This window comes from Rhinolophus sinicus, linkage group LG11 (genome assembly GCF_036562045.2).
Source record: "Rhinolophus sinicus isolate RSC01 linkage group LG11, ASM3656204v1, whole genome shotgun sequence".
NCBI lineage: Eukaryota > Metazoa > Chordata > Mammalia > Chiroptera > Rhinolophidae > Rhinolophus > Rhinolophus sinicus.
In genome coordinates this window covers 15,029,041-15,054,963 of record NC_133760.1, presented here as the reverse complement: position 1 = coordinate 15,054,963, position 25,923 = coordinate 15,029,041, and the positions used below count along the sequence as shown (strand labels likewise).

The window sequence follows — 25,923 nt, the reverse complement described above, 5'->3', positions numbered from 1 at the left end:
TGTCGCCTTGGTTGTTCATGGTGCTTGATGGGTTGTTCCTCTGTTGGTGCCTTTGAAGTAGTGAACACCCTTCTTATTTAGGTATCATTTTGATTTTAATAATTCAGTGGGTTGATAATTAGAGGTCTTTTGTTTTCTAGTAGATGGTGTATAGTGTAAGTTTTTGTTTTCTCTTACCTGTGCTACTTGCGCCTCTGGGGTCATGGTGGGGGACATAGTTGTAATTGTGGAAGTTGCCACCTGGGTGACTGGGGTGGTGGGTGTCCCGGCTACATCTGGGTCACCTGGGTTTTGGGGCACCACTACCATAGTGAGGGGCTGGGTTCCTGAGCCCACCGGGCTGTTACCTGGTTCCCTACGACTGCTGGCACTGCTGTTCTATAGCCATGAGTCTGTAGATGCATCTCCACTGGAGCTACCGGGTCCTGCTGCAATCGGGGTGGGTGCAGGATTTTCAGGCTCCCATGATGCTTCTGCCTCTCTTACCCTCCACCTGGCCATAGTGTGGCGGCCACACCCCAACTTCTCCATTACTACTATATTAGCTGGGGCCTCAGGTTCAGCTGCAGGGGCCAGGGAACTGTGTCTGCAGGCACCACCCCATCTTTACCCCATCCTGCTTTCCCTGGGTTCCAATATGTCCTCCTTCAGATATGTGGCTCTCTCAGGTGTGCTAGTGTGTTGAGCAGAGGAACCTTTGTTGGGTTATAGATGTCTGACTAGTTATAGATTTAAGAGGAGATACAAATGGGTCTTCTCAGTCCACCATGATGCTTATGTCACTCCTTCCATTTACTTTTAAAGTCATTATTGATAGTTAAGGGCTTACCATCACAATTGTGTTAATTCATTTGTTTTGTAGTTCTTTTGTTCCTTTCTTCCTACTTTTTCTTAATGAGTTTTCTCTCATTTGATCCTTTTCCTCTTTCTTGCATTTCTTTGTGGTTACTATGAGGCTTGCATAAGACTCTTATTGTTGTACCAGTCTATTTTAAGCTAATTACAACTTAACTTCAATTACATACATTTTTATTCCTGACACACTTTTTATTATTGATGTCAGAATTCATTTCTTTTTTCTATTGTGTATCTACTAAAAAAATCTTTTGGTTACTGTTATTCTTAACTTTTAATTTTTATACTAGGGTTAAAAATGATTTATGAATCACCCGTAGTTTTACTTTACTATGTATTTGTCTATATATGTATCTTTACCTGTTACTTTTCTTTTACTGCTTTAAAAATTCTCTTTGATTTTTGACAACTTAATTATGTGCTTAGCTAGCTACCTCTTTAGGTTCAATTTCTCTGTATCTTTTGGGCTTCTTTTTAAAAATTTTTATTGGGTAACAGTGTGTTTTTTCCAGGACCCATCAGCTCCAAGTCAAGTTGTTGTCCTTCCGTCTAGTTGTGGAGGGCACAGTTCAGCTACAAGACCAGTTGCCATTTTTAATCTTAGTTGCAGGGGGCGCAGCCCACCATCCCATGCAGGAATTGAACCAGCAACCTTGTTGTTAAGAGCACGCACTCTAACCAACTGAGCTAACCGGCCAGCCCTCTTTTGGGCTTCTTGAATTTGGATATCCTTTTCCCTCACTAGATTTGTAGTTTTCAGCCATTTTTTATTTAAGTAAGCTTTCTGCCCCTTTTTCAACTTCCGTGTGTACAGTTATCCCTCGGTATCCACAGGGGATTGGCTCCAGGACACCCTGTGGATACCAAAATCTGCAGATGCTCAAGTCCCTTATATAAAATGGCACAGTATTTGCATAAAACCTAAGCACATCCTGCCCATACCTTAAATCATCTTAAATCATCTCTAGATTGTAACCAGGAACCAACGTGGCAGGCCTGGAGCCTGGGTCTCCCAGGGCTGACCTGGCATCTGGGTCATATGGGGTAGACTAGAACCTGGGCCCATAGAGCTGGGTCTAGAATCTGGGATTGAGGGGGTGGCCTAATACAAATAGTTGCTATTCTATATTATTTAAGGAATAATGACAAAAGTGTACATGTTCAGTACAGATGCAACCATCGTACTGAACTATATAGGCCTAACTATATGGCATGTCAGCAACAATGTAACTTTTTTTCCAAATACCTTTGATCCATGGTTGGTTGAACCCAATGATGCAGAACTTGTGGATACAAAAGGCTGACTGTATATTGGTTTGCTTGATGGTATCTGTTTGTACTGGTCTCAGCCTATCAATAACCAATGTTGTGGCTAGATCAGTCCATGTGTCTCTTATTACGATTGCAAGAAACCCTTTAGCAATAACCATCAGGAAACTTTGAAAATATACAGGTTTATTACTTACAAGACCTGGAAACTACACAGTACACCTGGAGCCACACAGCAAATTTGCAGGTAGAGGGAGCACACTTAGGGTTCCACTTATATTGGGGTTGAGGGTGGGGGCCTAGGGTTTCGCAGGCTCACTCTTTATTGGTGAATTTAAAATATAAGGGTGGGAATTTAAAGTGTTGGAAGAGAAAACAAGTAGTCCAAGTGGTCAGTTATTATTAGGTTGGTGCAAAAGTAATTGCAGTTTAAAAGGTTCATAATTGCAAAAACCACAATTACTTTTGCTCCAACCTAATAATATCAACAAAGACCTCTAAAACAAAGGAGCCTCCGTGGGGGAAGGTGGCCTGGCTCTTTAGCTATTTGTGTGGCTGGCAATGTGTCGATTCACGATAGCTCTTTTTGAAGCAGATGCCTCTTTGAAATGAATGCCTTGACAATCAAAGCTAAGTCAGGTACTTGTATTATAAAAACAAACAAGCAAAAACAAATGTGAGGGCTTATTTTAGTGTCCTCTGAGTCCAGTAGACTTTCTTTGCTCTTTCTTTCCTTTTTGTTTCTGTGTACTTTCAGGACTGTTTCTGAACTCGCTGGTTCTTCCCTCTGCCTGATCAAGTTCACTTTTGAAGCTCTGTATTCAATTTTCTAGGTCAGTCATTGTTCTTCAGTCCCATAATGTGTTTGGTTATGATTTCTATCCCATTGTTCAACATCTTGTGTTGTTCACAGCTATCCTGATTTTGCTTAGCTGTCTATCTGCTTAGCTGTCTTGGAGCTCATGGAACTTCCTTGATAATTATTTTTTCGATCTCCACACCTTTAGGGTCAGTTACTGATGCTTTATTTCATTCCTTTGGTGGCACTGTTTTCTTGATTGTTCATAATTCCAGCAGCCTTGCATTGGCGTCTGCAAATTTAAAGAAGTTCCTCTTCCAGTAGCGATAGATAGGCTTCAGCATGGAAAGCCTTTTACCAATCAGATTGTGCAGACATTCTGGGAGAGGCAGCTGGTGGATTTCTCAGGAAAGCCTGGTACCAGAGTCCTGGGTTGACAGGCCTGGTGCCAGGGTCTGTAGGAGCTGGCCTGACACCAACACAATCACCCAGACCTTGGCACTGGGCCAGTCAAGGACCTAGCCACATAGCCTATCCATATGGACAGGCCAGGAGCCTAGGCTCGACCTGGCATTGGGGTGGGCCTAGAGCCTCAGCCTCTGGCAGCAGGGGCCTAAATGCACAGGATCTGGCCTGTAACCAGGACCAAAGTGGCAGGCCTGGAGCCTGGGTCTCCCAGGGCTGACCTGGCATCTGCATCATATGGGGTAGAATAGAACCTGGGCCCATAGAGCTGGGTCTAGAATCTGAGATTGAGGGGGTGACCTGATGCCAGGAACAACTGGGGTGGGCCTACTTGTGTTCATGGGTGCTAGTCCAGAGGGCCCGGCCTGGAAACTGGGCACATAGTTCTGGAACCTGAGTCTGAGGGGAGTACCTCGGCCCCAGGGTGCACTGGGGAAGGACTAAGCCTGGGTCTCTGAGTGCAGGCCACTAGGATGGTAGGTGGGTGGGAGCTGCAGTAACCCTGGAAACTGCTGGAACCCAGGTCTGCTGGGGCGGGCCTGGACCCTGGATTTACAAAGTCAAACAGTTCACTTTTCCATGAGAGAACTTCTGAGTGGAGAGACTCTCTCTCAGTGCTTATCTAAGTGGATTTAGGTAGAGGTGATGAAGTGAACTGAAACTGTTGATCCTATCTACCATGCATCTTTTCTCATTTCTTTGCTCTACCTGAGTGCTGAAATCTCTCACCTGGATACTAGAGCTTTCGAGAAGGCATTTTTGTGTGTGAATCATTGTCAAATTGGAGTTTGTGACAGAATGAAGGCTGGAACCTCCTATTCCACTACCTTGCTGATGTTGCTTTTTATGTCTTAGAGTCTTTTTACATCCTAAGTAAAACGGAATGAAATAATTCAGTCTAGGTGGTCCTAATGATGCAGATTCCTTGAAAGGCACCATTTGTAGAGGAAGATAAAGAAGGTCAAGAAAATAATTTGATTTACTGAAATGGGTGAAAATGGTAAGCACCTGATCCAAGTTGGGAATCTGGGTCTGACTGTCTCTGGTGTCAATGCTGTTTAACCAAAAACTTCACAAATTGCTCCAGAAAGATCTTGAATCCAGCCATGACACAGTGGAGTCACAACAGCCAATCCACACTCACTCAGCAACGGATTCTATCTTAGGTTTGTCATACATGAAACCATTTACTCTCACAACAGCCCTGTGAAGTAAGTACTACATCACTAAATTACCCATTTTACCACTGAGGAGACTGAAGCAGAGGGAAATTTAATAACCTGCACAGGGCGATACAGCTCTAGCCAGCAGAGTTGGGATTTGACACCACATGTTATGGCTCCAGAGCACTACACTAAGCAGGAAACACCTCACAGTCCTGTGAGGAGCCAGCAGCCGTGGAGAAAACAGGCCATGGTGGTGCAAGGCAGAGGGGAATGAGAGGATTCAACCATGGGAACATGAGAGCAAAGGAGGCATTTTGGTTAATTCACGAAGTAGTAAAAAATACCATTTCCTACAGTGAGGATCCTATTATGCTGGATAAAGATGAATATTAAGTGAAAGCAATTCCACATTTACTGGCTTATCTCATGTGAATCTGTTGGTGTTTTATGAGGTGGGACTTGAGAATGAAAGCTTTCCTACGCTTGGTGCACCATAGGGCTTCTCTCCAGCCTGAGTCATCATGTGTCTACTGAAATAGAGCAGTATGATAGCAAAAGGCTTTCCCACAGACTTTGCGGGCAAAGGGTTTTTATCTGGTGTGAGTCATATGATGACTGCAAGGTGAGTGTTGGGCGAAGGCCTTTCCACATTTATTGCATGCATGGGGCTTCCCTCCAATGTGTTGAATATTCATGTGTTGACACAAATTAAACTTGGAGCAAAAGGTTTTCCCACATTCTTTGCACTTAAAGGGTTTCTCGCCAGTGTGGATCCAACTGTGTTGGACAAACCCAGAGTGGAAGGAGAAAGATTTTCCACATTTACTGCACTCATAGGGCTTCTCTCCTGTGTGAATCCGCCTGTGCTCCGTAAGGTGTGACTTGCGACAAAAAGCTTTCCCACAGTCACTGCACTCATAAGGCTTCACGCCAGTGTGAATCTGCATGTGTTGGCTCAAATTAAATCTGTAGCAAAAGGCTTTCCCACAGTCTTTGCATACAAAGGGTTTTTCTCCAGTCTTGGGGTTCCTTGAAGCTCCCTGTCTCAGCCATAACTGAAGTGAGGGTGCCTCAGACAAGAGCAGCTGACAAGTGGTTGACTCTGTAGTCTCTGATTTTGCTCTGGCTCCTGAAAAAGAATTCAGTACACAAGAGTGACCTATTAGTGACGCCAACACAGAAGAAACAAAATCACCACTTTTTGAGGGAAAATAATGCCTCTGAGCATGTTATGTTTTCACATTTCTGAAACCCAGGTTTATGATTTTGTTCTTTTCTGTTCCTTGGGCTCTTGACGTTTAAACAGGGAAAACTCAAGAGGGGATGCTGAGGCAGAGGACAGAAGGTCTGGTGAAAGAATTTTCCTTATAGTCCTGAGTCAAGGAGGGTGGACAGAATTATGATGACATTATATACAGTATGCTGGCTCTAAGAGAGAACCTCTCATCATCGTGCTAGGAAAGCACAAGTAAGATGCACTAATTCTGGTCCAGATGAGAGAGAGAGAAATCATAAGAGGTTTCCCAGGAGGTGCACCAGGAGTTGTTTCCTAATAGAGAGGCAGAAACTGCCTGACAGAGGAAGTGGAAAGGGGTGTTGCAGGCAAAGGAGACAGAATGTACAAAATCAGTCTTGAGTGAAACCCAGATGCCTAGAGAATTTCAGGGCATGAGAGGATGTTGGAGATATGGAGGTAGAAACACACAGAGGCAGAGGGCAAGCAGGTTCCCAGGATTTTGACTGGGGTGCCAATGAGTACAGTCATTGCTATTCCCCAAAGTTTACAAGGTAGAAGTGAGCACAATACGAGCAGATATATTGAGTCTGCTGTGCCAGAGGAATAGCCAGGTAAAAAGACACAAAACAGATATAATCTAGATAGCGAAAATTATAAATATTTACATAGAGGCATAATCTCAATGAAAATTCTATCCAGTTCTTTTTGACGATACTACAAAGGCAATTATAAAATTTATATGAAAAGGCAAAGGAAGTAGAATTGACAAAATAATTCAGAAAAAGAACAAAGTCAGAGGATATACCTCACCCAATTTAAAACCTACTATGAAGTTACAGTAATCAAAATTGTGGTGTTGCTGAAAGAATAAACATACATAGATCTGTGGAATAGAACAGAGAACACAGAAATAGCCACCTTCAAATATAGTAAGCTCCTTTTTGAAAGATGCATAGTCAATTCAATGGAGAAAGACAGTCTTTTCAATAAATGACTCTGGATGTTCATAAAGGGTAGAAAAATATACCTTGACACCTCTTATAGAAAAAAATAACTCAAAATGGATCATGGACCTAAATGTAAAACATAAAAATATAAAACTTCTAGAAAAACACATAGGAGAAAATCTGTGAGACATAGTGTTCAGCAATGAATATTTTGATAAGAAAAACTCAATTGTTAAAAGAATTGATAAATTGGACTTTACCAAAATTAAAAATGTTTGCTCTATGAAAGATACTATTAAGAGAATGAAATAAGCTACAGATGGAGAAAAATGTTTGCAAATCATATATCTGATAAAGGACTCATGTCTATAAAGAATCCTTAAAACTCAAATATAAGAAAACAGTAACAACAAAATGAGCAGAAGATCTGGACAATTCACAAAAGAAGTTACACATGTGCAAAAGGGGCATATGTCATTAGACATTTGATTGTCTAATGACAATCATTTGTCATTAGAGAAATGAAAATTAGAACCACAATGAGTTACCTCTACATATGTTAGAAATGGCTAAAATTCTAAAGAAAAAAATTGCCAATACCAAATGCTGGTGAGATATGGATCACAGGACTTCTTACTCATTTCCAGTGGGAATGAGCCACTTTGGAAGTCACTTTGAAGTCAACCCAGCAATCCAATTTCTAAATGTTTTTGCAAATGAACGGAAGTTTTATACTCACACAAAAACCTGTATGTGAATTATTACAGCAGGTTTATTCGTTTGTTCGTTTATACCAGAAACAGCCAAGACTGTGAATAGATAAACAAACTGATGTAGCCAAACGTTGTGATACTACTCAGCAAAAAAAAAAGAATGAGTTGTAGATTCACCCAATGACGTGGATGAATAGTAAATGCATTCTGCAAGTGAAAAAAGCCAGACTCAAAAGGTAACAGGTTCCATTCATATCATTCTGGCAAGAGTAAAACGATTGAAACAGAAAACAGATCAGGGGTTGCTAGTGAATGGGGAAAGGGAAAGTGGCTGACTATAGAGGGCATGCCAAGGGAAACCTGTAGGTAATGGAACTGTATTGTATTGTACTGGGGTGGGGGGTACATGCCTCTACGCATTTGCCAAAACCCACAGAACTGTACATTACAGAGAGTGAATATTAATGTGTGAAAATTAAAACCAAACCAAACAACAACAAAATAGGACGTCAGGGGATCCCAGGATGAAACGCACACTGTGACAAATGAACCTAAGTGAATTATAAATGTAAGGCATAACCTCATTGAAGGGTGGGTGGAATAAGGCGACATGAGTTAACTTTGGAAAATGGTGCTTTGGATGCACAATGTAAGGCTAAAGAGAAAACTAACTACAGTTGACCCCGGAACTACATAGGGGTTAAGCGTGCCTCTCACCTGTGCAGTGGAAAATCGCGTAACTTAAGTTGTATCTCTGCATAGATAACTCATTCCCAACTGTGGTTCCGAAATACATACACATAAACATTTTAATCTAGATGGTAAATTTGTTTCCCAGGGAAACTACTTTACATGTATAATTGAGTTGAAAAAATAAGTCAATAAATGGTAGGTAAGACAGATAGAAGCCAGGTTTGTCATGGTCAGAGAAGAAAGTTACAAAAAAGCAAAGAGGGAAGGCTAGAGTGAATCATGTCCAACAAGATTAGAGTTGGAAAATGAGTATAGTGTACACACCTGTATTCCTTAGCTCTGTTCTGAGAGGGTCTAGAAGCAACACTGTAGCCACGTGCCCCCCCAGTACCTAGAGCTTGGTTCTCAGTACTACTATTTGATAGTACTTAGGAAAGGGAAGCAGGGATCCTTGGAGAGACAGCTGATTCCATGGCAGAGACAGGGAAAAGAGAGAAATCTGGCCTCTCATAGTACCCGAAAATAAGAAAGTCCTCAAAAACTAAAGAATAGGGACATATCAAAGGGACACAGAAGCCACCCTGAAAGAGCTCCCAAGGTCCAGAGTTTGCAAAATAAAACAAATAAATATAATATTGGATTACAACCCAAAGTCTAAAACAAATATACACGAGTCCACACTGACAAAGGACCAATTGGATAAATAAATAAATGTGGGAGACGAGACAAGTTGTCATAATACATAGAAGATTCCTAGTAATATATGCAGGTACTTCTCTTCCCCTTGAGTGTGAGCTGGACTTAGAGACTCACTTCCAAAGAAGAGAATACAGGAAGGGAAAAATAATAACTTCACAGTGAAGAAATCTGGTCGATACAACCTTAAGCCAGCGATTAAAGTCACCATCAGCAGTGACGTGTGGATATTATGTATCCCTCACATGAGCTGATGAGAAGGACACTCACCTGTGCTAATCTCACCAAAACCTATTACCCCAGTCTGAACACGAGTCATGTAGCACCGAAACCAAATTGAAGGACATTCTACAACAGGCCTGACTAGAATTCTGGTTCAAAATTGCCAACAACATGAAAAATAAGGTGAGACTGAGAAACCATCACAGGCCAGAAGAGACTAAGGGCACATAATCAAATGAGATATGTTACCCCAGACTGGATCCAGGAAAAGATAAGGGACATGGGTGTTAAAACTGGTAAATTCCAAGTCTGGAGTTCAGTTAATAAACTAAACTTAACATGCGTAACACAGTTATGTATTAATACGATACTAACACAGGAGCAATAATAGGTGAAGGAAGAGGACACAAAACACTGTGTCATTTATTTAACTTTTCTATAAACCTCAAATGATTCGAAAATAAAAAGTTTACTTAAAAATGAACTTTTGAAGGTTCCTTTGAAAGCTATACAACAAGTTGTTAAATATGGTATCACAATTACACCTATAAAAATATTTTAATAAAAGAAACAATTCTAATGACAGTATTAAGGGAACTTGTGATTTGGGATAAAATCTCTAACATCAATCACGATTCATTTCACACAATATAGACAGGAGAAAATGTGAGATGGGTGCTGTATTAGATGATGACGATGCCAACGTTGAATATTTGAATAAAATTAATTCACATATGGTCAAAAAGTATTATTAATAAGTTCTAGTCAATAACAGACAGATTAAAGAAAAAATACAGCAAAAACTAGAATACATTTGCTACATATACAGTTAATGGAACATTAATATAAGGAATTTACAAAAATTCTTAAAAATCTAAAGCAGTATAAAACCTTTACTAGAAAAATAGGCAAAAAAAAAAAAAAAAATCATGAACTTATATTTCACAGAAGATATACATTGGCCAAAAAACACATGAGCTCAACCTCAGTAGAAACAAAGTAAATATAAAGAAAGACCAGAGTGAGAAACCACTATGCACTCATTCAATTGAATACAGTTATAGAGCCTGACAATATCAGATGTGGAACTGGATGTGGTCCATGGAATCTCTCATTCATTGCTGGTGAAGTTAATAAATTGGTAAAACCACTTTACAAAACCCTGGGCAACATCTTGTAAAGTTGTTTTCCATCATCCAGTCATTCCACTCATAAAAAAATTACAACTAAAACTCCTGCACATGTGGATGACTACACATACATAAGATTCTCCATAGCAGCAGGGGGTGACCAGAGGGAAAAAAATAATGGATTTAAATCATTTACTGATCAGTTTAGTGCAGTCAGATTTTTTTGGATATAATTATGGAAATAGGTAAATGTCCACAAAAATGGAAAAATACATTGCGATATACTAGATAGAGTATTTTGAGAAAGAAAACTGTGGCTCACATACCATGATTCTTATAATGCTGAATTTTAAAAAAGCATTTTTCAGAAGACTAAATTAATGTCTTAGTCCACTTGGGTTGCTATAACATACCAGACTGGGTAGCTTATAAACAACAGAAATTATTTCTCACAGTTCTGGAGGCTGGGGAGTCTAAGATCAAAGCACCAGCATAGTTTTCCATGGTTTGGTGAGCTTCTTTGGCATATCATTGTTATATATATATATCTATATAGATAGATAGATAGATGTATATATATCTTTGTCTTAACTGCCTTTACTTTCTGTCATTAGCATATTCTATTAATTGCCTTTGTCTTTTGCTATTGCATATTACTAAATAAATTAATTAGATAGTGCTAAATAAATTAATTAGTCCCACACTAACGTATGTTCCTCTTTCTTTTCCCTGCTCGTCATTACCAGGTTTTATAGTAAAGAAGGGATAGGAAGCCAATGGAGCTGGGGATTGTTTCTGGCTGACAAATGGGAAGATGGATAAATGAATGGAGGAAGGTGGGATGCAGAGTATAGGCACATATAGTAAGATGGCTCTTTCTCTTCTGAGTCCAGAAGGACATGTGAGATATTATGCATTGTGATTGATATCATTACATGAAAGATCCTAATAGTTGAGCTCAGGCATGGTGCTAAGCAACTTCATGCCTTAAATGATTATACCTTCAAACAGCCCAATGAGTTAGAAATTATTACCACTTTCATTTTTCAAGTGTAGGCTGAGTGCAGCAGACTGGATCAATGCAGAACAAACCCATCTGCTCTTTTCCTTGGGCACAGAGCTAAAGCTCGTATCCCTGCTGCGTCCTAAGAGGGATGGCCAACTGCTGAGTTCTCGAACAGAATGCAAGGGGAAATGATGTGTGTGTGTGTGCAGCTGCGTGTGACTCTATCCTTCCTCTCGTTTCCCCTCTGCCAGCAGAATGATGCCAGGGTAACCATAACGCCACATATGGATGACAGAAGGCACACGAGTGACTGCGTGATATGATATGAACTCCCACGCTGACCCACATGGACCCTGCCATGAGTGAGAAAAATATTTTTCATGTGTTGAGCCACTGAGATTTTGGAGGTTATCTGTTACTGCCATGAGCATTAACCTAGCTTAACTTAGCTAAAGGAGGCACAAAAACGCCACCCCACTTCCCTATCGTCACAGGGCTGGTGAGGGGCAAAGGCAGGTTTTAAGAGCAAGCAGTTGGAACCCAGAGCCTCACTCTTACCTACCAGGACAGGTTCTTCACAGGCAGCAGTAAAGAATGTGTTGAGGTGGGAGGGCAGAGGGACCTCAAAACAAAGGGCTCTACCCCAACCAGGCACCCAAGGAGACCACAAGAAGCTTCCCCCGGAATTCCAGAGGCAGTGGTCCCCTCACAGTTAAGGCTGCCATGACACCCACTGCCTAAATCTTGGCCACCCACCTGGACAGACACTTTGGGAGAGGCCTCTCTTCAGCATCCATAGCTCCTGCCTATGCTCTGGTAGGTGGATCAGCTCTGATTTGGGAACTGGACATCCTGTTTATGGAGAAAGAAATAAGATATGCATATTTTAGCGAAGACAAAAAGAAATGTCTCAATGCTGTCTGGGATTTCGGGACAGAGAGGAGACCTTGGAATAAGGCTGCTCTTGTCCAAGTTGATCTGTGACCTGGGAACCAAGGCCAAGAATACCATCACTGGGTCCTAAAGGCTGAGTGAGGTAGTGCTGGCTGTCGAGGCCGATCCATCTCCCTTGAACTCCATTTTAGAGAACCCCCCAAACTGTTCAAATGCAGTCACAGGACCCACGAGCACCAGCGCTCATAGAGTATTCATTATGACCATTGCTATTAACTGCTTTTCTTTACACTGACCCACTTTTTATTTTGATATATGTCTTCAAAAAGGGAATCTTGTGTCAATGTGAGAAATTGAAAAACGAGTTTTATTTGTCATAAGTGGAAAGTTACTACAAGAAAATCAAACTAGCCCTGTTAAGTCTCCGTGAACTCACACTGCCTGCTCAGGGCTGGGAGTCTGAGGCTGTCCCCTCTGTTGCAAAGGGAAATTACCAATAGTCAAAGGGGCATTAAAAAAGACAGCACAAAACAGGTACTTCCTCCCTAAACAATCAGCAAGCAGGAAAGAGAAAAAGGAACGGCTTTCTCTGATCGTCTATCAGTGCCATTTCTCGTGTTTGTACTCCCTAAAATGGTCTCCCATACCAAGAGAGGTTCATGGCCCAGCCTTCAGGACACAAGGGATGAGCAGGTAGGCCTCAGGGGCCAAAGGAGCCTTTTACATGAACTGTGTGTAAAGAAAGATGCCCCCTGGTGTCCTGCCTTGTTCTCTTAGTTTCAGAACAACATCCCATTACCCACGGGTCCTGCTGACCAGGCCATGAACCAACCAAGCTTGGCCACTCAGTTTCCATCTTATGGGAATCCGGGCAACGGACAGACTACGGCCAGTCTGTGCCAAGCACTGGAGTGAGAGGTAAAGGGGAGTGTGGCCACAGGTGGCTACTTCCTGCCACTAGGATATCGGTGCAGAAAGCCAGGTGGAGAGGAAGACAGAGAATGAAAAAAACAGAGAGAGGTGGAGACAAGTAATTGGGGGTTTTCTTAGAACGAGGACAGGGGTGGCCACTTCTTGGTATCAACAACCGGTGGCAGAAAAAGCCAATCTGCTGAGAATGGCACAAGAAGACTCACAAAGAGACATAAAGATCAGAAGTCCCTGAGGCCAAGATCTAATCAAGATTTCTTCTATTTCCTGATGTTAGCCTTTCATGGTACCCAAGTGGACATCTTGCCCTTGAATATTAAAAGAAACCCACATTGCCTCCTACAGATCCTTCTCCTTCGGTATCTGAGACATTTTGAAGGGAACTATGTTTCTTGCCCAAAATTCCCTATAGGAGATACAAGGAGACAAGGCAGGAGAAGGTAAAACCAATACATGTTAGGGTTGCGAGGTGGAGAGAGAGCATCCTGTAGAAATCTTCTCAACAAAAAGTGGAATGAAGGAGGCTGTAGGTCCCCACAGAAACGAGCAGTGAGGCCTTACCCAGAGAGACCAGGAGCCTACAGGTATCCAGCATCACTTCTCTGTATAGGGTTTTCTGGGCAGGCTTCAGCTGCCCCCACTCATCCTGGGTAAAGATCACTGCCACATCCTTGAAGGTAATTGATGCCTGAAAAGTGAAACAGAGGTAGCTTCATTGGTCCAGGGCCAGTGAGATGGGATTAGAGCCCGATGCCCAGTCATTGGTAAAGGACCACAGAGCCCCAAGGCCCGTATCACTGAACACTTCCTGGGAGACTAGCTCTGTGACAGGTTCCAAAGAGTCAGACACAGCTGTTGGATAGAATGTGATTGTGTTAGAGACAAAAGCTTTCTATGCCGAAACCATTCATGAAAGACACAAGATGCTGGCAAGGCCACGTAGCCTGAGAGGCACAGACAACAAGCACTTTGGGAATGAAGAGGAGAAGGGAGGACATGACAATGATTAAAGTACCAAACATGAAAAAAGCAGTGGCAGCTGAGGCTTGCTGGTCCTCACTGTGTGCTGAGCCATGCTGAGGCTTCACAGCCACGGTCCAGCTCTGGAGCTAGATTCCGACTTGGAGTCTAGCCCACTGGGAATGATACTTGCCTGCTCTATACTCTGGGGGAAGTCAACTTATTTCTCTGAGCCTTTATTCCACATCAATACAGTAGGTGTTCCCACTTCTCTAGGTGGCTGTGAGAATTCAAGAAAAAATATTCATGAAGCAAACACATGTGCTTGGCACATGTCAGTGCTTGGTGTTCTCCCTACTTTCCTTAACCCACCCACAGCTATGATGTAAACACCATTATCATCTCTACGGCACAGCCAGTGACCTGAGGCTCGGGCAGCTCTAGCAAGTCACCCAGAGTCACGTGTCTCAGGAACACAAACAGAATTTTAGCCTCCGTGAAAAATCACACAATCTCACTCTCCTGAGACCACCTCAGAGATACTCCCTGCCTGTGTATACACACTTCCATCTGGCTGGAAGTCTGCCACCCCCCTCATTCCCAAGTCCACATGTCAAAGGGACACCTCCCTGCCTTCCAAAGTTCACACGAGGTGTAACCTCCGGGCGTCCCTAGTCCACTGTGGGTGGAAGGGTGATTAAGAACACTGGCTGTGGTGGTCAGTGTACCACGTGTTGACTTTTGGCTACTTAGGGGCTATGTGACCTTTGGCGGGCCTCAAATTCCTCTTCTATACAGTAGGGATGATAAAAACCTAACCGTAAGGTGGGGATAACTCTGCCTCAGCACAGATCAAGTGCTACACGAAGGCCAGCTCTTACGGTTGTTTTAGTCCTTATTGTTCCTCTTTGCTCCCAGAACACTCTGAATAAAAAAATGAGCCAAGCCCTCGTGTCTGCTTTTGTAACTATACCAGATTCTGTGCACAAAGATTTCAGAAGATGGGCAGGTGGGGACGGGATGCTTTATCTAGAACTAGCAAGGCCAGGGAAAGACCCTTCTAAGAGGTGACACTGGGGCAGAGCTGGAAAAGGAGGAAGGAGGCAGCCCTGCAGAGATCTGGAGGCAGTTTTCCAGGCTGGGGAAATTGCATGGGCAAAGGCCCGAAAGTGGGAAAGAGCTTGGAATGTTCAAGACAGCTTAGCTAGAGAGCAGCGAGCAAGGAGGAACGGGAGAGAGCAGAAGGGGATGCAGATGTAGCATGGCCTTGTAGCCCATGGTAGGAGTCCCTGAGGAGTTATTCACTCATTAACCACTTATGGAGCCCCACTTACAGGTCCTGTACTGTTCTAGGTCTGAGGATAAGGCAGAGAACAGGAGGCCATGTTCCAGGGTTGAGGACAGGTACCCAAAAAGGAATGCAAAACTACGATCTCGAAGGGCCAGAAGGAGTCTACAGACAACAAAACAGAGTGAGGGTATCAGAGATTGGGATGACTTTAAATGGGGTGAGTGTGGAAGGCCTCTCCAAGGAGGGGACATAGGAGGGAGCATGAAATGAAGTGAGAAAGGGAACCACCTGGAGGACAAATAAGGCAAGTCCTGACAGTGATTAGGGTTATGACAAAAGTAAACAGGGTGCCATGCTAGAGGGCAATCTAGAGCCTGTCGTGTGTTTGTGTCTAAAAAGGACCTGCACACCATCGTTACTGATGTTGACATAAGAAACGTCCAAACCTGTTGAGAATTTTTATAAGAGTTTATTTGAGCCAAACTGGCAACACTGCCCAGAAACAAGATCTCAGATCTCCAGAGAATGAGTTTTGCAACTTCTTTACATGTGGAATTAAGGTGGGAAAGTAAGGAAGATTCTGTGAAGGTGGGAGAAGGTAAGGTATAGGACAGTTAACAAGATCATGTGCTCCCTTGAGGGTGGTTACAACACCAAGGGTCTGGAAAAGAGGATTACTGCTGGCTTTCAAAGGTGTGTTAACCTAGAAGTACAAGAACAATGGACAGATTGTGCTTAAGGCACAGATAAACCTTTAACTAAAGAAGTTTTAGGCCTGGGGCATGACTTCCCACCATGACCTGTCCAGTTAGGCATTTAGGACGCGATCACCCTGTGATGTTATTTTTAGTTAGATTTATTGCAGCACCCCTTTTAAATCCACTCTGAATATGTGATGGATTTGCTTTTCACATGTGAGTGTCTGTAACGCCAGGTGTAACACTGGAGCTCAGCTCTCAGCAGATGAACGTTGGATATGGTAAGGCCGAAGAAAAACAACGGTGCCACAGAGAGAAGGTCATACTGATATATTCTCGAGGGCAGTCGGTTGAGACACAGGAAGCTACATCTGCGCTCTCTGGAGCAGCCCAGACAGCTTTATAGCATACAGAACAATAGTGGCTAACGGCCAACCAGTTACATATGTGCTTACATAGGGATGCGTCCTGTGCATGTGCGGGTTACATAACCGAGCCACTACTTTCCCATGTCGGGCCGAGAGCCTGGCTCTACTGCTCTCTTGGACCTCGCCCCAACACTCCACCCGTCCAGGGTCTCGCCTCAAATCTACACAATAAGTGTCTTCCATGAGGGACCCTGTGCGAGGAAACTGGAGCATTGCATCCACAAGCCACAGAACAGTAAAGGCTGCAGCAGCAGACCACCAAAAAGCAGGTGACACCTGCTATGGCCAGTAGGGTAGTGCGCCAGCCAGAGGCTAGAGAGGACCATCTTCATCCGGACCACAAGAAAGATTTTCAGTCCAGTCCAAGTCATGTCCCAGAGGGTGTCCCTCACTGTCCATTTATATAGCCGTTGCCGTTTGGAGCAGTTGGCCAAATTTTCCACAGCAACCTGGAGGTTGAACTCGTGGCCAGTTCCGTACAGACCCAACTAGCCAAATGATTTGCCACACCGGCAAAAGTGCGGGCACAATCCACCAGGGCCAGACGGACCACTTTCACCCGGATGGACTGTCCACCATAGCTGTCAATGACAGTCGGCAGCCCAGGAAGGCATTCGGGATTCTCCTGCAGGAGCGAACATTCCGCACCTGTGTCCACGAGGACAAGGACGCTGCACACTGAGGGGGAACCAATAAATAGCTAATTCAACATAAGGCCTCTGGTCCCTGCTTTCCTCCGCCAAGCGGGTCTCTGGGCCTTCTCCTAGTCAACACGAAGGATCCAATCATCAGCCTCTGTTGCCCTTGAAGTGCTGGGTTTTGGGGCAAGGTAGTCCTGTAGCGAAACCGCCAGACACAGGGAGAGGCCTTGGCAGCAGGTTTTTCCTTCTCTCTTAGGGATCTGAATGGCTGTTCTAGCTTTAATTGCTGCCACAATTCCAACAGAATCTTGTTAGACTTTCCATCCAATTTCTCCCTGTCGGTCCCCGCCTCTAGCAGGTTAACCCACATTTGGGTTTGGGTGACCCGAGTGGGTCCCCTTTTTCCCTTTTGGGTGGTGCTATGTACCCCTTTCCATACGTGCACAGCTTCTGCCTCTCCCAGATTGGCTACAGTGCCAGTGACAACATTCATTGGTTGTCCTACATATGGTGCCAAAATGGCCACCAAGGGACCGAAGAGGGCAGAGGGAGCTGTTTGCAAGATCATGTCTAGTATACTGGCCATAAAAACCTCCTCATCTGGCCTGTGTGTCCCTATATTGTAAATAGCATGCTTCATGCCCAGCTCTTGCAATACTTGCTGGAGGTCCGTGTAAGTTAACCAGTGGTTCCGGTTGCCAGGAGGTCACCGGCATTGGGCCAAGCAGCTCGGGACACAGCCATTACCCATTCCAGGAGGGAGTAGTTACCCCAAGTTTGATGAGCATTTTGTAACCATTGCTGCAAGGTAGGGTGGGTGGTGACAGAAGCCAACTTTCCCATCTCTGGTCCCATCAGGAGTAGACCGTCTACCCCCACATCCCGTAACCACAGTAACCAAGTGGCCAGCAACTCAGGGGGCTTCTGCTGGAAGCGGTACCCCAAGTCCACCAGCTCTGCCTGGGTATCCGATCGGAACACCTGATACTTGCTCACCTGGGGCAGGGGAGGCAACTGTCCTGGGGCCCTACAGGGTTGCTGCATCTTTACCTTCTGTGTTACCATGGGCCTGGCTTGGAAACAGGGAGTACCAACCCCTCCTTGTCCTTACTGTCTTCCTCAGAGGTGTCTACAACTGTGGGAGAGGCCTCCTCACGCTAGGGTAGCTGCTCCGTCCTCTCCCTCAAAGACTGTACCTCTGCTTCTAAAAGACCCTGAGTTTTCTCCTAGGCAGATCGCATTTCCTGCTCCCAGTGCAGCTCCTCACGGGTTTCCTGTGATGGAGTGTCCATGTGCAGAGACTGCTCCACCACCTTTTGGAAAGCTGTGAGAAAGAACTAGCCCACGGCACCTGCAGCCACCGGGTAGTGCACTTTTCAAAAGAGTCCTCCAACTTCAATAAGGCCTCCTTCAAGACCTTAGGGGACCCATCCATTGCCTCCTACTCCTGAGGTGGGGGGCCAGGTCTCCAACAATGTGGCTACTGCAAACTACATATTGGTAGGGGGCCACTCCGGGATCCCACCCTCCGGGGGAGCAGCTCCATGCCTTCGGCCTCCACTGTATCCTGCCAACTACACCACGTGTAACGCCAGGTGTAATGCCGGAGCTCAGTTCCTGGCAGGTGAATGTTGGATATGGTGAGGCTGAAGAAAAACAATGGAGCCACAGAGAGAGGGTTCATACCAATATATTCTTGAGGGTCGCCGATCGAGACACAGGAAGCAACATCCGAGCTCCCCGACAGCTTTATAGCATTCAGAACAATAGGGGCTAAAGGCCAACTGGTTATAGCTGATGGCCAACTGGTTACATAAGCGCTTTACATAGGGATGCGTTCTACGCATGTGCGGGTTACATAACTGAGCCACTACAGTTCCATGTGGGGCCAAGAGCCTGGCTCTGCTGCTCTCTTGGACCTCGTCCCAACACTGTCTTAAACAGGCAGATTGATTCACTACTGTCAGTGGCAAGCCAACCCCCCTTGCAAGATGGCAATTGCAAAAGATGAATTCAGGGGATTTCTTGGCTCTCAGCCTGACCTGCAATCTTGTGCCCCAGCAGAGCAGCAGCAATTCCAAACCCACCTTTCCCCCCAGGCTATCCATCTCCTACTCCACTCATCAGTTATGTAGAGGCCAGAACCAGGAAGGCCCAAGGGCCAGATTCTTCTTGGGGTGAGCCCCTAAGATCAACACACGGCCCAGGAATGCACCTCTCTGGCAAGAGTACAGAATGATGCTCCAGGGGCGTGCTGGGGGACAGACACATATAACACCAGGGCCCTTTCCAGTTCCCTAAACCAAGAGGGAACCATAGGTAACACTCATTTTATACCTGAGAAAATGTAGGCCAAAGATAATTAGTGGACTAAGACAAGGTCACAGTCCTGGAATGGGTAACGGCCAGAATCCACACCGAGTCTCTGCACCTAACAGCCCACCTTACACCCAGCGGGAAGGTCCACGCGGACAGCGTGTGCTGGAGAGATTCTGAGAAGCTACATTTCCTCCTTCCACGCCGCAAACTGGTGAGTGTCAGAAACGAGAATCTCTCCATGCAAACCCCATTCTGGATTTCATACCATGGGCTGCGAGTGACCCCCATGCCAGGACCCCCAGATCCTACGACAGCGGGGGGAAGGTGAAGACACCCCCGATTAAAACCAGCTCCTACCTGCGCTGGGTCCATGAGAGATAACACCAACAACGAAATCCGTGTATCAAGCGGGGCCAAGAGAAGCAGCGAGAGACACGATCTAGTGAGCTCACTCGAACCTTCCTCCAGGTCCTACAAGGCGCGGACGTGGCTGCCTTTTCTTACGGTGCTTCTCTGCAAGTTGCTGAACGGCCGCCAGTCCTGGTGAGTCCGGTGTGCACAGAACACCCAGGTTTGCAGAACCAGGTGGACAGTAACACCGGAAATTCCGCCCAACCAAACGGGACGCAAGAAACGCCCCTTTCACGGTCCCTTATTGGCCCACGTTGCACAGACTTCTGGGGAAAGTAGGGGGAAGCACCCAGATTTATCTGTCACCCATCACAGGAAACTAAAGACACATGATTTCATATGTCCCTGTGGGAGAGAAAGAAACTTTCCTCTACCCTCAAGGTTCTTTCCGCTAATCTAATAATGAAATCTATAAAAGACAGTTAACAAGGGAAAATAAGCAAATTTAATATGTACCTGCTGTGAACAAAAAAGGGGGTATGTAGTAAATCTGATAAGCTAGTGACCAAAGTAACCTTACAGGGTGATCTGATCAGAAATTCCTGACTGGGCAGTTCAGGGTGGGTACTCGCGCACCAAGCCCATAACTTCCTTAATAAAAGGTTTATCTTTGCAGTAAGCACATCCTTTCATTTGTTCTTGTGTATCTAGGTTAACACACCCTTGAAATGCCAGAATATTTCTCTTTTCCAATCCCTTGGATGTTGTAACCACCTGCAAGGGAGCGCATGATCTTGTTGCGTATATGCCATTCCTATTTACTGTGAATATTAAATATTAACTATCCTGTACTTACCAATGTAAAAGAGGTGTGTAACTCTCCATTTACTTTTTATCCAACCCTAGAGATTTCCCCGTTTTGCTTTCTCCTGCCTCCTTAATCTACCATCAATGGGTTTCATGTAACCTTCCTTACGCTTTCTCCTTTGTTTCTACCGGTATATATCCGGTATCTATAAAATGAACTGCAAAAGTGCCATTCTCTGGAGCATTTTCTCAATCTGTTGAGATCTTGCTTCCAGGCCAGTCCTCAATTATAAAAATTTTCTATAGGTTTGGACTTTCTTTTGTCAACAGCCTATAGGGTCTCGGTTGCCTTTAGCGCAAAATAATCTGCATACTACAGAGGCACATCTTGGGGTGACTTATTCTGAACTGCCACAGTCCCCTCCTCTGCAACTTCCTGAGAAGTTTTAATTTCCAAAGTTGGTTTGATAGATTGTTCCATATCTCATTAAACTAGTCTCAGTCTTGAGTAGTTCAGTTAAACAGTTGTGTCTCATTTCAGGAGACGGAGATGCAGGTAGGCTGCCAAAGCTAGGCCTATGGTGCAAACAATTATGTATTTAACAAGAGGTGTCGCTATAGAAACAAAAGAAAAATAATGGTTAATGACTGAAGCAGACTATAAACTCAGTTTCTGAGTTTTGAAGGCAGCCAGTTGAGATTGCTAGATGTCTGCCCCCAAAGCATCTTCAGGTGGAGTGAAGGCAGGCAGTGACAGTCTGATAGATTCTCCTGTTCTGCAGTTTGAATGTCTTTGGTGGTTTCTCTGCAATAGGCATAAAGACTGTCCATATACTATGAGTTGTACTGGTGATTTCTCTGAAGTTCATATCAAGTCATCCCACTTTAGCTTGCATGGCTTTGGCAAATGGCAATTTTGTTCTTTATATATTTCTTTATGAATTGTATGTAGTGATTTTTATTTTTTTAAAAATTATTGGGGTAATATATTAATAACGTTATATAAATTTCAGGTGTACAACTTTATAATACAACATCTGTATACTCTATTATATGTTCACCACCAAAAGCCTAGTTTCCTTCCATCACCATGTATTTGACCCCCTTTATTCTCTTCATACTCCCCCCACCCCCACCCACTCTGGTAACCACCATTCTGTTGTCCTTATTATCCATGAGGTTTGTTTTTCTGTTACTTTTTGTTTCATATTCCACATATGAACGAAATCATAGGGTTCTTGTCATTTTCTGTCTGACTTACTTCACTTAGCATAATAGTCATTTTCTGTCTGACTTACTTCACTTAGCATAATACTCTCCAGAGTAATCCATGTCATTGCAAATGGCAGTATTTCTTCCTTTCTTATAGCTGAGTAGTATTTCATTGTATGTATGTATCACATCTTCTTTATCCAATCATCCATTGAAGGACACTTAGGTTATTTCTGTGTCTTGGCTATCATGAATAATGCTACATTGAACATAGGGGTACATATACTTTTACAGATAAATGTTTTCAAAATTTTCAGGTAGATATCTACAAGAGGGATTGTTGTGTCATACAGTAGCTCTATTCTTATTTTTTTGAGGACTCTTTATATTGTTTTCCATAGTGGCTGTGCCAATTTACATTTCCACCAGCAGGGTATGATGGTTCCTTTTTTCCCACATTATCTCCAACACTTGTTATTTGTTGTCTTTTTTGACAATAGCTGTTCTAACAGGTGTGAGGTAGTACCTCATTATGGTTTTGATTCGCATTTCCCTTATAGCTAGTGAAGTTGAACAACTTTTCATATATCTGTTGGCCATTTGTATGGTTTTGTGGGGGCAAATGTGTCTGTTTAGGCCTTCTGCCCATTTTTTAAGTTGGATTGTTTGTTATATTGTTGTTGAGTTGTATGAGATCTTTATATATTTTGGATATTAGCCCCTTATTGGAGGTATCATTTGCAAATATCTTTTCCCATTCAGTTGGTTTTTTTTTGTTTGTTTTGTTGATGGTAGCTTTTGCCATGCAGAAGCTTTTAGTTTGATGTAATCTCATTCATTTATTTTTGCTTTTATTTCCTTTGCCTTTGAAGTCAATTTCATAAAATTCATTCTAAGACCAACGTGCATACTTTTAGTACCTATGTTTTCTTCTACTCATTTTTTTGTTTCAGATCTTATATTTAGGTCCTTCATTCATTTTGAGTAAATTTTGGTGTATGGTGAAAAATAGCAGTCTAGTTCTATTCTTTTGCGTGTGGCATTTCAATTTTCCCAGTGCCATTTGTTGAAGAGGCTTTTTTTTCTCTCTATTGTATGTTTTTGTCTCCTTTGTAAAAAATTAGTTGTCCAAATACACGTGGGTTTATTACTGGGCTCTCAATTATGTTCCATTGGTCTGTGTGTCCATTTTTCTGCTAAGACCATACTGTTTTTATTATTATGCTTTTTAGTATAACTTTAAGTCAGGGAGTGTGATACCTTCAGCTTTGTTCTTTTTTCTCAGGATTGTTTTGGCTATTTGGGATCTTTTGTGGTTCTATACAAATCTGAGGAATTTAAATTCTATGATTGTAAAAATTCCATTGGGGTTTTGATAGGGATTGTATTGAATCAGTAGATTCTTTAGGTTATATGGACATTTTAACAATGTTTGTTAATTCTTCCAATCCATGAACACAGAATATCTTTCCACTTCTTTATGTCCTATTCAATTTCTTTCAATAATGTATTGCAATTATAAATGGATTTTTTTCTTTCTGTTTTGGTTTCAGGTGTACAAAACAATGTAATAATGTGGGGAAGATGTTAGGGAAATGTCCCTTCATTGGCTGATATGACTCCATTGTTTCTTTTTGTCTGTTTCTCCCTCATCTCATTCCCGGCAGAGGAGAGATGAGGAGAAGTAACCAAGTTATATAAGAGGACATGACAGACTCGTTGCCAAGCCTTAAATGGCCTTGGGCCGATGGCCCCAGGTGGGAACAGCAGGTTGTTTGTCCAGATGAACTCGCCCTTCAGCCACATAAACAATATCCTTATCACATTAGCTGCTGGAACTGGCCATTCCCTGAGGGGGAAGCAGGAACAAGAAAATTGGCTCTAACGTGCATCTAAAGAAATATATAAGACAGACCTCAATTGGCAGTGCATTGGAACTTGCATGCAGCTTGCAGCACTAGGGGACCCCTCAGTCTTTAGCCGCAGACCTGGCGAGGTCTTTTTCTTTGGTTCCCGACCTTTCCAGTGTTGTCTCCTCACTGGAGTTTGGTGAGCTTCTTTGGCATAATATTATTAGTAATGTGTATAGTTTAGTCTTAACTGCCTTTACCTTCTGTCATTGCACATTTTCTGATTGCCTTTGTGTTTTGCTATTGTATATTTCCAAATAAATTGATGGGGTCCTCTTTGGCATGGGCTCCTCTTCATTTCCCCACTCATCGTTACAAACAGCTAGACATTTACACCCCTCACAAAGTGATAACCGCCCCCAATCTACAACCCCTCTGACAGCAAATATAGCTGTTACAATTCCATTGACTGTATTCCCTATATTGTACTCCACCTCATATATAGTTGACATTCAATATTATTCAACTACATAGTTGACATTCAATGTAATTATAGTTGACATTCAGTGTTATTCAACTTCAGCTTTAGGTGTATAGTGCAGTGGTCAGGCATCTATGTAGCCTATGAAGTGTGTAAATGGGATTTTTTTCATTTCTCTTTCTGTTATTATTATCAGTTTTAAGAATTGTATGTTCATTTAGAATAGCATCTGTAGTGTAGGAATTGGAATACATAACTATGAAAAGAGTTAAATTGCTCTGCACGGTAGAAGGTTTTCCTCCCCTCGTCTTCAAGAAGATAGGGGTAAATAGGAGAGATTTAGCAGGGCTCGGATGATAAAAGGATACCTGAAGAAAAAGATTGAGAGGAAAGCACTGAGTTCTGTTCAGCTCCTTGTTAGATGTGAGCACTGGGATTTCTCAAATTGAATCCTCACACGCAAGATGAATTTGAGAATACCGACCTTGTTTTATGCCTGGCTTTTTGCTAAGTTACAAATTATTTGGGGGTCGGCTCAGTCTGTCTTGTTTCTGAGTCTGTCCACAATCTGATTTGATTATAGTGAGTTCTTAAATAAATGGGAGAATGAATTTTAAAATGAACAATATTCAAAGGCATAAACTCTAACTTGTATAGTGCTCTGACCAGCTTAGAGAAATGTGTGATCCTTGAGCAGAAGGCAAAGCAGAATCTAGAGACATGGGGGTCTCTGTAGCTGAGCACAGAGGGGCTGAGAGTGGGGAAACCTGCAGCAATAAGTAGAGTGGCATTCATCAGGAACCAACTGGGTTTATCAAAGTGAGACACATAAAAGGTAAAGAATGAAGGTCGTGAGTAAAAAGAGACAAGTATGCTGACAGATGAGGATGCTCTATGTGGCTTCGTTCTTAGTGAGCATTTTTTTTGATAAGAGTTTTTTGCTGTGAGTGTGTAGGACATCCTCACGTCTATCACGTTGAGCACCATGGAGCCAGTGGCCGAAATCACAGCCAAAACAACACATCATTGGAGGATAATATCACTAAATGTGATTAGCACACAGTTCTGTCAATAATTATGCCAGAACAGTACCCCAAATTCTGTTTCTCTGTGGGGATTTTGCTTTCCCTTGTGCCTGTAATATACATAGGTACAATAAAATTTACCAGCATATGAAGGTTCCGTCAGAGGTTAATTAAAAAGCCAATGTACTTGGGGGCTTTGACCCTGAGACCTTTCACTGAGGGCTGCTGAGGCTACTTGTGATGGCCTGGAAGCCATTCAAGATAGAGGTGGTGCCAAGGGCCACCCCTCCGGTCATTCTGTGAAGATAAAAAGAATAATATGTAGGCACACATATTCAGGAAATATTTCATTCTGAAAGCTGCATTGTCTCAAGTATTCGTTTAGAGAGAAAAACCAGTTGGCAAATATCAGGTTTTTGAAAATCAAATTTGTGTGCCTTAACCCCATCCAATACAATAAATAAAGATGTAGTAACAAAGAAGTACAGTATTCCCTAGTGTTCCACCTGCTGGCTGGGAAACAAATATCCCCATTGCCAAGGCACTGTATGATATTCAATCAAAGGATAATAGGTTTTTTTTGTTTGTTTTTTTAAAATTAATTAATTATTTATTTATTTTAAAATCAAGTTGTTGTCCTTTCAGTCTTAGTTGTGGAGGGCGCAGCTCAGCTCCAGGTCCAGTTGCCGTTGCTAGTTGCAGGGGGCACAGCCCACCATCCCTTGCGGGAAGTCAAACCAGCAACCTTGTGGTTCAGAGGACACGCTTCAACCAACTGAGCCATCCGGGAGCTCAGCGGTAGCTCAGTTCAAGGTGCTGTGTTCAATTTTAGTTGCAG

At 43.2% G+C, this 25,923-nt stretch overlaps 1 protein-coding gene and 1 non-coding gene across 2 annotated transcripts; both read right to left on the bottom strand.

Annotated features, from left to right (window-relative positions):
* Window positions 1-2,289: 2,289 nt before the first annotated feature.
* Window positions 2,290-19,992, bottom strand: LOC109433988 (uncharacterized). The gene is made up of 4 exons (XR_012490483.1): window positions 19,717-19,992; window positions 13,584-13,710; window positions 11,955-12,050; window positions 2,290-5,683 (listed from the first exon to the last, which is right to left on the bottom strand). It is a non-coding gene; the product is annotated as an uncharacterized LOC109433988 (transcript).
* A 3,562-nt stretch (window positions 19,993-23,554) lies between these two features.
* Window positions 23,555-25,232, bottom strand: LOC141567708 (vomeronasal type-1 receptor 2-like). The gene is made up of 3 exons (XM_074316006.1): window positions 25,122-25,232; window positions 24,727-25,074; window positions 23,555-23,578 (listed from the first exon to the last, which is right to left on the bottom strand). The coding sequence occupies exons 1-3, from the start codon at window positions 25,230-25,232 to the stop codon at window positions 23,555-23,557; spliced, it is 483 nt and encodes a 160-aa protein (XP_074172107.1).
* Between the last annotated feature and the right edge of the window lie 691 nt (window positions 25,233-25,923).